This window comes from Arachis duranensis, chromosome 7, assembly GCF_000817695.3.
Source record: "Arachis duranensis cultivar V14167 chromosome 7, aradu.V14167.gnm2.J7QH, whole genome shotgun sequence".
Taxonomy (NCBI): Eukaryota; Viridiplantae; Streptophyta; class Magnoliopsida; order Fabales; family Fabaceae; genus Arachis; species Arachis duranensis.
Window position 1 is genome coordinate 10,710,470 of NC_029778.3, and position 14,379 is coordinate 10,724,848.

Genomic DNA, 14,379 nt, shown 5'->3' on the forward strand with positions numbered 1-14,379 from the left:
GTTGTATTTACGTTTCAATTTATAAAAATTGTATTATGATAATATTAATTTTCAAATAATTTATAATAGAAAGTTGAATTAGAATATTAATTTACAAATGAATTAAAGAAAATTACATAATTCTTTTTTAATTTTTGAATTATATAAGAAAAAACTTTTTTTGATATATAATATATAAAATTAGTTACCAATTTTCTTCATCAATTAAAAAGTACATATGCCATAATTTTTTTAAAAAATAATTATATCAATTAAAATTAAATTTATATTTTAACTAATTAATATATTTTTTTATTTAAGCTCATTATTATTGTTATTGGTATTAAAACTCTTTATTTTTTCTTTTGAGTTCGGTTAAGAAAAAAGAATCAATCACAAAAGAACCTCAAGGAGTCAAGGTTTCAAGGACCAACTTATATGTAAAGAATGATCAACATAAATGATTTTTCCTTAGTTGTGCCTAGACAAACTGTCAATTTTTTAGGCAATAGCAACTTGCCAAGTTACTTGCCCAACTTAAAGATAAAATGCTAAAGGAAAAGAGCTGTGAACTTAAATATGTACCATATATAGTACGTACATTCTTTCATTATTATTATTATTATTATTATTATTATTATTATTATTATTATTAAGTGAATAGTACATATATTTTTGTATTATTTTATATAGTTGTTTGATTGGCACTATTCTTATTATATTACATAAAAATATAATTCTATATTGTTCTGTGATTTGTGTCATTGCTATTATTATTATTATTATAAGTCTTTAATTTAATGAGTATATATTTATTTTTTTATTTTTCAGTAACAAAAATAGTGAATAAAAATTAAAAAATCTTTGAATAAATAATAGGTAATAAAAAATGTATATAAAATATTATATATTGAAAAAGTACTCTCTTGATAAATTTTATTATCTAAAATTATTTCAGAATTTTGATAGTACTTTATAGTTTATCATATCTCATTCACATCCTCTAATATGAATGAGGTTGATCTCTATTATTAATTCTTTGATTATCTAAACATATAAATCGCTACGACTATTGAGTTTTGAAAAATCTTTAACAGGGATTCCAAATGGAACCCTTTGTCCCTCCTTTCTTTATCTTTTTTGGAAAAGCCACTCAAAAGTGACCGCTTCGGGTGTATTTGTGAAATACGTTGGAGAAAATAAAAGTGCGTTTAAGTATTTTGAATGCTATTCTTTGATGTTTGACAATTTTTCTTTTTTGAATGTCAACATAATTTTGCATCCCAAAAATTCGTTCACTCGAAGTAAAAAATTATAACTTCTGCGTTTACTCAACGTGATTGTGCACTGTTTATTATTTTAATTTTTTATAATATATATTATTGTTGCTATTAAAAATGATAAATTAAATAAAAAGTTAATTATAAATATAATAAAAATATAACTAATAAAAAATTAAAATTATAATTTAATATTATATTTTTTTAATAATTAATTAATTATTTATCTAGAAGTGATTTTAACTAATATTATCCAAACAATATTTATTTTATAAAAATTAATTTTAGTAAAAATTACCAAATATAAATCATATTGCCACAAACTTACTTTTATATAAAATCAATTTTACAAAATCACTTTCATTCAAACTACAGTTTGACCAACAAAGAATCCAAACACATTCGTATGGCAGAGAGTAACTTCCTTATCGAATCCCAACATGTCTTCATTGTCCGATATCGCTTGAACCACTAGCCATATTGCAAAATCTCGTACAAATGAGAAATAGTAACAATAGAAGCTACCTATAAACACTAATACAAAACTGCACAATAACAATACTTAACTACCTACGACTCAATTGTTTATGTAGAAAAAAAATACTGGTATCATAATGGTATAATTTAGAGAAACAATTGATTTTATAATGTAATTTATCCTATTTTGAGATACATCCAATGAAAAAGATAGAAAGTTGGTAGAACTTAATATTAACTAGATAAATAACATAATATTTATTACTTAGCAGTGTAAACAAAATAAGTAACAAGGATAAAAATATAAACAATATAAAATTTGCATAAATTGATAAATATTAAAGTTATTTTATTTATTAAAAAATCCTATAAACATTTAGAATACAAATAATTTTGCAGTAAGAATTTTGAATGTATCACACAAAAAGATGTACTCTTGAACTCTTTGTGACTTCATTAATGAACTAAGAATGCAAAATCTACCTTAAATATTTTGCTATTGTTTTGTTATTGCCACTCCAACAGAGTAGAAGTAGGCACTAGGTATGCCCTCAGTGAGTTGACTCGGTGGATAGACGACCATGATGAAATGGATGAGTTGTAGAAACGTTATCCAAAGAAATTGGATATGGTTACACAAGTGGCATGACCCTAGTGGAGGAAACGATTTTGACTCCCGCTTCTGTGTGGATCAGATTCCAACGAAAATCTACCTTCTTTCCAAGTCTCTCAATATTATTTTTGCTTCATTTGTCATCACACTTATCAACTATTATCAGCAGAGAGATACAAAGAAGAGAAAGAAAGAGAGCAATTCAATTGAACTCAAATAGTGATGGCTAGTTGCAACATGGCATCAGCTGCATCTGGATTTGTGCTGTCAGCCGGCAACGTAATCTCTTCGTCTTCCTCTTCGAGAGTCACTTCTACGGTGATGTTCCCTTCAAGGTTCAGCAACAACAATAATGGTGGTTCTTTTAACAGGCTTGTTGTGAGGGCTGAAGACGAAGCTGCTGCTGCTTCTGCTGCACCTGCAACTGCAACACCACCGGCTGAAGGTGAAGCTGCTGCTGTTCCGAAATCAAAGCCACCTCCAATTGGCCCCAAAAGAGGAACTAAGGTTAGTTTTAATTAATTATTTATAGTTTGTTACATAATTTAATGTTCAATTTCTTTTTGTTCGGTTATTCTTACTTCTTAGTACTGTAATAAAATTTACAAAAGTACATGAAAGATTATAGATTATATAAAAAATGTTACGCTCAAATTCAGTAGCCAAATCAATCATTATCTATTATTTTCAACATGTATTTTGTATTTCAACGAATATACTTTGGTGGATGATTCTTGACATACACTTAGGGTAGTAATATTATGAATCAATTATTAGATAGATTCGTCAAATTGAACACTTTTGTTCAGAGTGAAGTTTTTATTGGACAACGTACTCTTAACGAGTAATTCTGATCCAATTTAGAATTTCAGTGAATGAAAATTAATGTTAGTGTTGAAATCGTTGATATTCTATTCGATAATTAGTTTAATTGAGTTGATAATCTGGCTTGATAACTTTTTTTTTTAAACTTTAGTGATCTGTAGTTAAAACTTTTTATCTTTTTAAAGTCTTGAAACTCTTCACATAATAAGCTATTTAGCATGGTGGGATTGATGTAACAATTTTAGTACATAATCTTAAGAGTTAAACATTTAATCTATTATAAATCCACTTAGATGTTTATTGATTTTTGTGGCTTTATTTGATATGAGACTTCATTTTTCATATATAGATCATAATGTAGACTAATAATAACATGCGTCTAATTTTTGTTTGCACTCATCATCAAAACAGGTGAAGATTCTTAGGAAAGAATCGTACTGGTACAAAGGCTATGGTTCTGTTGTTGCTGTTGATCAGGTTATTACTGTTCCTACTCCAAATTACACTCAAATTAACAATTAACCACATGCTTGATTTGTATTTCTAACGACATCAAAATTGAGTGACTGATATGATGATTAAAATTTGTTGACCACTAAAGTGTCTGCCTAAAATGTTTTAGAGACTGATTTGGATATTACTTTAGAACGATCTGTGCAAATTGCTTAACTAAGTTATGTAATTGGTTTCTCTGTAGGACCCCAAGACTCGCTACCCTGTTGTGGTTCGGTTCAACAAAGTTAATTATGCAAATGTATCAACAAACAATTATGCACTGGATGAGATTGAAGAAGTTGCATGATTTCATTTTAAGTTTGTAATTTTGACAATTGTCATCATGCTATTGCAGCAATTAGTTTAAGAATTTTTCATCTCAAAAGAAAAAAAAATTATGTATCATATTTTCTCTTATATCCATCACCTCTAGTCCTTATAAATTACATTGTGTGTGCAATTGCTCATGATTTGAATTTATTTTTAAATTAGTACCTAAAACGCAAATGTTATACAATTTTTAATAAACTATAGCATAATAACTTATGTAGTATAATACAATCATATAGTATCATGAAAATTAAATTTTAATAATTTATAATATATATTAAAGTATTTGTTTGAGTAGATTTTTGATAAAATATAGAAAAGAAAATCAATTTTTTATTTGATTTTGATAAATGAGTTATATTTACACAAAAAAATATATAATTACAAAAATAGTATATTTATTGACACTCAAACAAAGTTTCATTTGACTTAAATACATTTTACCTCACTAAATATTTTTTATGGTTGAATAAAATTAAAATAAATCCAAAAATTTTTCGTAACATTTTTTTTAATATTGTTAAATATCAATTAACTTTACAACTTTTAATTTTATTTTTAATTAAAAAATCTTTAAAAAAATATAATATATGAACATTTGACTTATAACATGAAACATAAAAAATAAAATAATATTTTAATAAACAGAATTAATAACAAAAAATAATAAGATAGGTTTTTCTTGTGAAATAAATTACAACTTAAAAAAATGCTTATATAATAATAGAGTAATGGATAAAATATTAATCTCTAGTGATCTCTAATGATAAAAGTCTTATATATCAATTTTTATATAAATATATAAAATAGATAATTTAATAAGTGGGACGATGATGACTCATCTTCTCATTTGTCCTTGTGAAATATAAAATGTGTTGAAACATGAGAGTACATATTTAAAACATTAAGTATACAACTTTTGAGAAAGAATAACTACATAAAAATAATATTAGGACTCTCTGTAATTTTTGATAATTTAATTAATAATTACTAAAACTTTTAATAGTTCTGAACTTTCTCCACCTATAAAGATGGGTCCAAATCATTTAAGAAGATTTTGAGGTGACCCAAATTGATGTATTTGATGTATAATTATTATCTAAAAATACTAGAAATTCCACCAATAATATTTTTGTGTTAAGTAAAGACTATCAAACAATGAACGTAGTATATATCTTTGCACGTACTTAGTAGTGTAATTTTTACTTTTGAAATAATACTTTTATAAATTAAAGACTATTGCTATCTAAATTTTAAATAGATAATAAAAATTATCATTCAATATATTTTTTCATTTACTTTATTAAAATTTTAGTTGAAGTTCTCATTTTTATTTTGGAAAAGAACAAGATGGAATATATACAAAACTTTCTATTTTATATTTTTAAAATACTTGTTAGGACATTCATTAGCAAAGTCTATTATAAATTTTTTTAACAGTAAATTTATTATAAATTCTAAAAATGTTTTTTTTCTTTTTTTTAAAGATATAGTATATGTTTAACCGGCATAACCTACGCCAAAAAGGATCCAAGTTTAAAGTTACAATTTTGATTGAATAGTAATATATAATATCTTAATATATCAACCTCTAAAAGAGTTGTTCAAATTATCTAATAAAAAAATTATCTATTATAATTTTTGTGTGTGATTGAAAATAACATAAACAAAGGACCTAAGAGAAAGAGTAGGACTCCTCTCTAATAATAATCTCTAAACTATTAGGGAGTAACAACCACTCCAGGTACACCTGCTTGTTAAGAGCAGCAGTCTTCGCCATTAAATTAAATCAGCCACTCTGTTTGCTGTGCGCTGAATGCGTACTACCCTAACTGTCCAATTACGCTGGAGCATCTCTTTGATTTTGTCAAGCAAATCAAAGTCAATCCTAATCATGCTGGTTGTGTCTCGCAAAACAAGAAGAAACGCATCAAGATTATCAGTTTCACATATGACCTCTTTGCACTCGCAATCCCAAACCATAACAAGTCTTCTCCAAATAGCATGAAGCTCACAGCAGAGAACACTAGAAAGAGGCATACTGGCAGAACAATCTTTTATCCAAATTCCCATGTTGTCTCTAATAATACACCCAAAACAAGCTAATTGCTCATTTTCAAAAACACTTGCATCGCAGTTCACTTTACAGACATCCATCGGAGGTGGTTCCCAGTTATATTGCAAAGAGGAAGGAGTAATATGTTTTTGGGTGGTAATGACATTGGAGAAATCTCGAACAGCATGCTTAGCCAAGTGAACAATTTTCTCCCTACTCCATGGATCATCTTGATGGAAGATGTCATTGTTCCTATCCCTCTAAATCCACCAAAAGGCCGCTGCAAAGAGGAACTCATTTTTGTTGAGGTTAGAACGAATCCAAGACACAAAATCCAAACCAGAATCCACAGTGATCATTCCCAAGTTTAAGATAATCCAAATCTGACGAGCTTTTTGACAAGTCCTAAAGCAATGGTTAATATCCTCTAGAGCAAGATAACATCTCTGACAAAAATCAGAAGTAGTAAGACCTCTTTAAAACCGGTAGCTAACTGTGGGAACTCCGTTGTTGAGGCAAAGCCAGAGCAGACACTTTATCTTCTCCGGTATTCTCAAGCGCCAAAGCCAAAGCCAATTTTCATTATCATTTCAGCCAAATTTCTTCTTCAATAGCTACTCATACCCGCTTTTAGTCGAGTAGGTGAGAGTATTTGAGTTTGTCCAAAACCAACCTGTTTTATCTCCTGCTTGCGTGATAGGATCAAAGAGCATCAAATCAAGTTTAATTTCTTCCAAAATCATTGTGCAAAGAATATCCCACCGCCAATGTCCAAGGTGCCAGACATTTTCTAGCTTCAAGAGAGAATCAGAAATGTGCACAAAAGGAACCAAAGGAGCGAGCGTTCCAGATGGTCGCCAAGCATGATACCAAAAGGATTGAGACATCCTGCCTATACACCATTCAAAACCATCATGAAACTTTTCTATTGTCTTATAAATTACTCGCCAAGTGCTTGAAACATTATTAGAAAAATTGGGTGAAAAGCAAGAACCCCCAAATAAATATTTTGCCAACATAATTCTTACCCAAAGCTTATTTTTATTATGCAGTAATTGTCAAACAAACTTTCCTAATAAAGCAAAATTCACACATTGAGTATCTCTAATTTCCAAACCTCCATATTTTTTTGGAGTGACAACTTTGCTCCACTTGACCAAGCTTAAACAACGCTCCTCCACCTTTCCCTTCCACAAGAATTGTCTAAGCATAGAATCAATCTTTTGACAAATCGAAGTAGGAAAAAGAATCACATACATCTGGTAAATAGGAAGAGAAGAAGTAATAGATTCAATTAAGCAAAGCCTGCCTGCTCTGTTAAGGAGTCGGCCTTTCCAACTAGCCAGCTTATTCTTGATCTTCTCTAAAGAGTCTGAAAAAACAAACCTAGCAACTCGAGGATGATTAAGGTTCACCCCCAAGTATTTGCCTAGGTCACTGGTAAAAGGAATATGAGAAACACCAGACAACATTTCCTTCCTTCTATTAGAGATTTTTCTAAAACAAATAGCTTTGGATTTTTCAATGTTAACCTTCATACCTAAAGCTTTGCAGAACAACTCCAAGGTGTGCACGACATTCTGAACTTGATTTTTCTCCACTTTATAAAAAAGGAGGAGGTCATCTGCAAACATCAAGTGAGAAACTCTAGGTCCTCCTCTAGAAACAGCCACACCATCCCAAATACCCTCGTCAACTTGTTTGAAAATGAAGCACGCCAATCTTTCCATGCACAAAACAAATAAATAAGGAGAAATTGGATCTCCTTTCATGAGTCCTCTGCGAGGTTGGAAGCTATCCAATCTATTTCCATTCCAGAGGATGGAAAGATTTGAGGCCTGAACACAATTCATTACAAGCAGAATAATTAGAAAAGGAAAGCCAAAAGATTCAAGAGTGTGCTAAAGAAAATTCCAATCAACTCTATCATAAGCCTTTTCTAAATCAATCTTAAAAGCCATAGCTCCTTTTCTAGACTTTGTCCGCTTAAGAAAGTGAAGAACTTCTTTGGCGACAATAATATTATCAGGCGCTCCTCTACCATGAATAAACCCTCCCTGAGTTGGGCTAACAATCTCATCCAAGAAAGGTCGTAATCTATTAACCAGCACTTTAGTCACAAGCTTATAAATGACATTACAAAGGCTTATTGGCCGAAAATCTTTCAATCGAGTTAGAGGGTCGCACTTAGGAATAGAAACAATCAAAGTTTCCAACAAAGAATGACTTAATGTCTCCCCTAAGAATGCTTTCTGAACAGTACGCCACACCTCATGACCCACCACATCCCAATATTACTTGAAGAAAAATACTTGAAAATCATCTGGCCCAGGAGCTTTGAACGAGTTTATATTATCCAGAGCTTTTTTAACCTCCAACATTGTCACTGGTTTAGACAAAGTATCACAAGCATCTTGGCTAAGAGTTGGCATAGGAATTTCTCCCATACAATTAACCTCAACAGGCTCAGTAGAACAAAAAATATTTTTGAAAAAATAAACAACCTCTCTTTGCAAAACTTCCGGATCATCAGACCAGGACCCATCATTGACCAGCAACCCATGAACCTTGTTCGATTTTCTTCTAATGATGGTTTGCATATGAAAAAAAACTAGTATTTCTATCACCATACCAGACCTATTGATCTCTTCACTTCTGGTACCATAGCAACTCTTCCTAAGCCAACACTAGATTATATTCATCTCTCAATTCTTCTTCTTTGTGCTTTAAAATCGGATCATCGTCAGCTTCCATTTTCCATTGGATACAATTCAAATAAGCCTTCGATTCCCTCTTTTTAATAAAAATATTGTCAAAGACCGTAGAGTTGAATTACAACGAAGTTTCTTGAACCCCCAACAACTTCCTATGGATGCCAAAATCTGTACTATCCCAAGATTTCTGAACAATGGTCTTGTAATCAGGATGTGTCACCCATGCTGCTTGGGATCTAAAAGGTCGGTTTCCTTTCTTGACAGAAACTCCTTGACATCGGATAAGAAGGAGACAATGATCAGAGTGAGAACGGATGAGAACTTCAACAAATGCTTCTGGAAAAAGAAGGCGTCATTCTATAGTACAGCAAGCTCTATCCAATCTCTTTGCAATTTCTTTGTTTCCTTGAATTTTACGAAACCAAGTAAACCGTCTCCCAGAGGTTGTCAGATCAAAAAGACTACAAAAATCTAAAGTGCTTGCAAAGATACTACTGCGATTCGAATAGAAATTATCACCTTTCACCTCATGAATACTCAAAATATCATTAAAATCCTTTACCGCCACCCACGGGTCCTGAATGCACAAGCCAATATCAAGCAGATGACTTCATAAATCTACTCTATTAGCGGCTTGAGGGCTATCATAAACCACACTACAAATTCATCTTCTCCCACCACCATCAATTGCCAATGTTACACATTGATTCATAGCCCAAAGAATTTTACAAGAAAATTTTAAATTAGCAGAGAGGAACCAAATTTCTCCCTTGTACCCAACAGCATCTACAATCCCTACAGGATAATAGCTTAATCTCTCCCAAAAATCTTCATAGTTTCAAACCTGATATGAGTTTCCACCAAAATAAAAAAAGTTGGTTGATATTTTCGTACTAACTCCTTACAGTACAACTGAGACATCTTATTTGACGCCCCCCTTACATTCCAACTAATAATATTTAAATGGTCACAATCCATAAAAATAAATTAAATAATTAGAATTTTAATCATCCTACCTCACGTTGATGGGACCCTCTCTCCAAGCTTCTTCTTTTGAACTTGCGCTACAGAACCATCATTCTTCTGTGGAGGTTGGTTCTCCGAATTTGTTGTTGCACTGACTTTATCAAGCTCTATTTGTACTCGAGAATCCATTGACAATGCTTCAATAGGTGAGTTTTGAAGCGAAATAGGATGCTGCCTTTTGTGCCCTGTTTTAAAAAAGGGAGTGCTCTGATCCTTGAAAGCCACCTGTGCTGTTCCCAAAGAGCCAAGGGTGGATGGAGAATTCTTCTTTTTCTTGGACTCCATCTTTGCATTTGATGAGGACTTCACCTTTGCATTTGATGAGGATCCAACATGCATGTTAGTAGGCCTAATAGAAAATTTCTTACTCACCAAATTAGAGCATATTGCTACGTTGGCCTTTTTTGGTACCACTTTTGGACCTTTACCCACTTTTTCCTTGCCTTTTCTACTAACTGTAACCCATTCACCCTCTTTTGCATGAGTATCTTTATCTATTCATGCTTCTTGCAAATTATCATGTACAAGATCCGCTGCTCCATGCTTCTCCATAATTGGAATTGATTTGGCATTAAATCCAAATTCAAAAGTTGAATTTTGATTTTTTACTGGGATTTGACTACCTTCCGCCGTTTTTCCGTTGTTATCCACCGAAAATTGTGACGGCAAATTTTTCTCCTTCACCGTGCTTTCCTTCTCAATGCCATTGTTGTTCTCTTTCGCACATTCTCTTGTTACGTGCCCAAAGTAGCTACATTTTTCACAAATTAAATTCAAGTGCTCAAATTCTATGTCATACATATGACCATCAACTTGAATTCTCTTTATGACTGGAAGTCTCAAGTTGATTTGCACACATACTCTTGCATACTTTCCCCTCTCTGCAGACTTTGTGGCTAAGTCGATGCGGATCGGTTTTCTAACCGCTGACGCAATCATTTTCATGACTTTTTCTTGATAGTAGTTAATGTTTAAACTTGTGATCCTTATCCAAACCATGGTAGACCCAAATGTGTTTTCACAAGGTCTGAATGAAGAACTCCAAAGTTTAACCGCAACATAACTGCCAATAATCATCCACGGTCTTCTAAGGATAACTTTTTCTCGATCCTCCAAGAGATTAAATTTGACTAAGAAATAGCCAAAACCGACATCTAGTACCTCATATCCTCCTTTGATTCTCCAGACACCTTTAAGTTTGTGCGTGATCACTGTATAGCTAAAATTTTTTCCAAGAGCTTTGATCACGATGGCATCTTTGTAGGGCTTTGCCAATATCTCTTTTGCTTCTTCCATGAACGTCACAGTTGGTATCTCCGAGTCACCTTACTTGCCAACTACTGTAGCATCAAGAGAATCAGCAACCTCCAAAACTCTCCTTGCTAAAGTACCAACAACTTTATTTCTGATGGATACCCTTTGACTTTGAGTCTTGTTATTGTCTCCTTTAGTGTCCTCCTTTTTACTTGATGTATGCCCTCTCCCACTCTCCCCTTTATTACTTCTGCCGACATGATCGACTACCTCACTATCTGTCACCCTAAAAAATTCTCCTTCACTCTCACCACTCTCCATTTGAAAATTAATTTTTTTTTCACTGGTAAAGATTTGCCTATTACTACCCTTTCCTAGTTATTATAATTATCTCTAGGAATCACCTAACAAGATATCCTATTGAACTTGCTATCAATAAATAAAACAAGAATTTGATGATGGGGTTAGCGCTTATATTTCACAGTGAACTCTTGTTAGTTATAAAAGTTATTATCTTTCTACAGATGTAGAAATGTAGTGTACGTATGATCTTATTGGGTAATGACTGTCCCACTAGAGACAAAATCAATGTTCACATGATGAGAGTATTATACGGATATGTTAATATGGGGTATTAGTGGTAATTATTTAACATAATCATGGGCTTCTAAGTTTGGTTTTTTTTTTAAGACAAAAAGATGGGTTTATCATATAGGCCGTTAATGTTTTTAAATAAAATAAACTATTTTGCTTTTGTCATAATTTTGTCAATTCTCTGACTAAAACCCCATAGTGGTTCTCGAGATTGACGCCGTGCACCAAAATTACTCTTGAGATTCAAATTTCATCAATTACGTCCCTGAAATTGTAAAAATTGCACCATAATAATCCCTGACCCGTTTTCCGTTAACGGCGCGATGACGTGGCTTGATGACATGGATCTTTGGTGACACATGTCACACTATGGTTTGGCCACGTGTAACGGTATGCTGACGTGTCGGTCAATGACACGTGGCATGTTAACGTGGATGAGTATGCCATGTGTCACAGTACTATTTTGCCACGTGTCAGATTATGCCACGTGTCGTAATGCTATTTGTCCACGTGTCATCTACTATGTCATTGTTACATGTGCATCAAATTAGTCTCTTACTTTGCATCAAATGACTCATTTTAGTCCCTGAAATTGAATGTCGTGCACCAAATTAGTTCCTTCATCAGTTTTTTTCTAATTTTTTTTTATAAATTTAAACTTCTCATTATATATTTGAATACACTAATTTTAATTATTTTTTTATTATACATATTTTATAATAAAATTTTTAATTAATAGTGTTAACTTATATCATTAGAGTACATGTTAACTAAAACCAAAACTTTATTATTACCTCTTGTGTTTATTTGTATCTGTTTTAATGCTATTCAAATCATGATTACAATAAGTACTTATATTGATTAATAGTGTAATATATGAAAAAGTCGCCTAACTAAATTATAGATAAAATGAATTATTATAATCGACAGTATAAATCTATCTTATTAATTTAGTGAAAAGTTAATTATATGAAAAATCGGACATTACATGATAATTTTTTAATAAAATTATTTAAATTATATGGTGAGATATTACATGATTCGAATTACGCATGGGGAAGTTCAAATCACTTTGATTCAAATTATATGGTGAGCAATTCGAATTCTATACAATACTCTTCTGCCTATTCTTGATAGCTCATGAATATTTTTTTAATAAATTTATTTAAATTATACCACAAAAAAATATTTTATTCTATAAAAAAATAATTTAAAAAATGGCTTAAAAAATGTTAGAAGTACTATAAAAATTTATAATATCCTAATGACTTAGGACATTAAAGAAATACTCTACATAGTCACTAATAATTTAGAAATTAAAGAAAAAAATTTTTTATCATGTATTTACCTAAATCACTAGAATATTATAAACTTTTATAATACTCATAACATCTTTTAAGCCATTTTTTAAAATTATTTTGTATAGAATAAAATATATTTTTTAATTATTTTATATGGAATAAAATATTTTCTTTCATTTCTAAATTATTATTGATTATGTAGAATATTTTATTTAAAATTTGAGTACATGCATATATTTACCTAAGTTATTATAAGTTTATAACATTATAAATAGTACATGGATGTATTTACCTAAGTTATTAGAACATTACAAATTTGTATAGTACTCTTAACATTTTTTAAGCCATTTTTTTAAATTGTTTTGCATAGCATAAAATATTTTTTGTAGTATAATTTAAAAAAAATTATTAAAAAAATTTATTAAGAAATGTTCATGAGAGCATAATTCGAATTATACCATGAATTACTGTGTTTAATTCGAACCAAACTGGTTCGAATTAGTGTGTGCGTATGTTTGTGTGTAATTTGATTCGAGTTAGTGTGTGTGTTTATGTATAATTCGAACCAAACTGGTTCAAATTATGTAGAAATAGAATTCGAACCAAACTGGTTCGAACTACATATAAACGTGCATTGGTGGATCCATGAAGTAGTTTTTGTTTTGGCTGATTCACATACATAAATTATTTTCTCCCTTGGCTTATTTCTGTTTTTTGCCCACCTTTAAACCATTGAAAAATCAAAACAGGAATTACTTAAGGGGTCAACAGAGGAGAAAAGTCGAAAACATTGAAGGGAAAAAAAAAAAGAAAGAAAACGTCCTTGTATAAACGAATTCAATGAATTACAAAGGGGGGCGTGTGGAACAATGATGTTTGATATCTTGAGAAGTATATGTTTGAACGGACGTTAACGGTTACGATTCACTGACAATCCTATTGTGTACACTCAATTTTTCAAAACTTTCATGCACGAACACTCTAGCAGTGCTGCCAGAGTTACGTGGCCATTATTGCACTAGAAACTTGCTAGTGCTTCATCTGTAAATGGAAAAGGATAAGGCAAGCACACCAGCAAGCCTAAGAGCAAAACTGTTATTCCAAACGCAACATACTTCTGATCAGGATCACTTATTTCTTCAGAGAGAGGAGAAATTGGACCTCGTTGCAAGAAAAATATGAGAACTACCCAGTAGAATGCTACATCATCAATCAGAGATGAGAGTCCAAGCAGCACAATCGAAAATCCTGTCAAGCGAACTGACGCCTGCCAAATACACTTACATTAGCAACATTGAAGAGCAATTATATCTAATTGATCGTATAACTCTTTATGATACTTGCAAACCAAGTTTCGCTCAAATATTTTCTAGTTCAAAGGAAATTACTAAAAGTGATTTGATACCTTTCTTCCCCATATGGCAAAAGATATTCT

At 31.2% G+C, this 14,379-nt stretch overlaps 3 protein-coding genes across 3 annotated transcripts in view; 1 reads left to right on the plus strand and 2 right to left on the minus strand.

The window, feature by feature from the left end:
- Nucleotides 1-2,481: 2,481 nt before the first annotated feature.
- LOC107457721 (photosystem I reaction center subunit IV B, chloroplastic) lies at nucleotides 2,482-4,115 on the plus strand. The gene is made up of 3 exons (XM_016075885.3): nucleotides 2,482-2,856; nucleotides 3,586-3,651; nucleotides 3,872-4,115. The coding sequence occupies exons 1-3, from the start codon at nucleotides 2,572-2,574 to the stop codon at nucleotides 3,974-3,976; spliced, it is 456 nt and encodes a 151-aa protein (XP_015931371.1). The 5' UTR covers nucleotides 2,482-2,571; the 3' UTR covers nucleotides 3,977-4,115.
- Nucleotides 4,116-10,293: 6,178 nt separating this feature from the next.
- On the minus strand, nucleotides 10,294-11,091 carry LOC107457649 (uncharacterized). The gene has a single exon (XM_016075819.1). It carries the CDS (start codon nucleotides 11,089-11,091, stop codon nucleotides 10,294-10,296), a length of 798 nt encoding a protein of 265 aa, XP_015931305.1.
- A 2,662-nt stretch (nucleotides 11,092-13,753) lies between these two features.
- The window catches only part of LOC107457710 (probable zinc metalloprotease EGY2, chloroplastic), a gene marked incomplete in the record, with an annotated part of 2,633 nt that continues 2,007 nt past the window's right edge, over nucleotides 13,754-14,379 (minus strand). Inside the window, 2 exon segments of the mRNA XM_021126663.2 lie at nucleotides 13,754-14,211; nucleotides 14,350-14,379. Of these exon segments, the coding sequence (XP_020982322.1) occupies nucleotides 13,963-14,211; nucleotides 14,350-14,379 (279 nt within the window).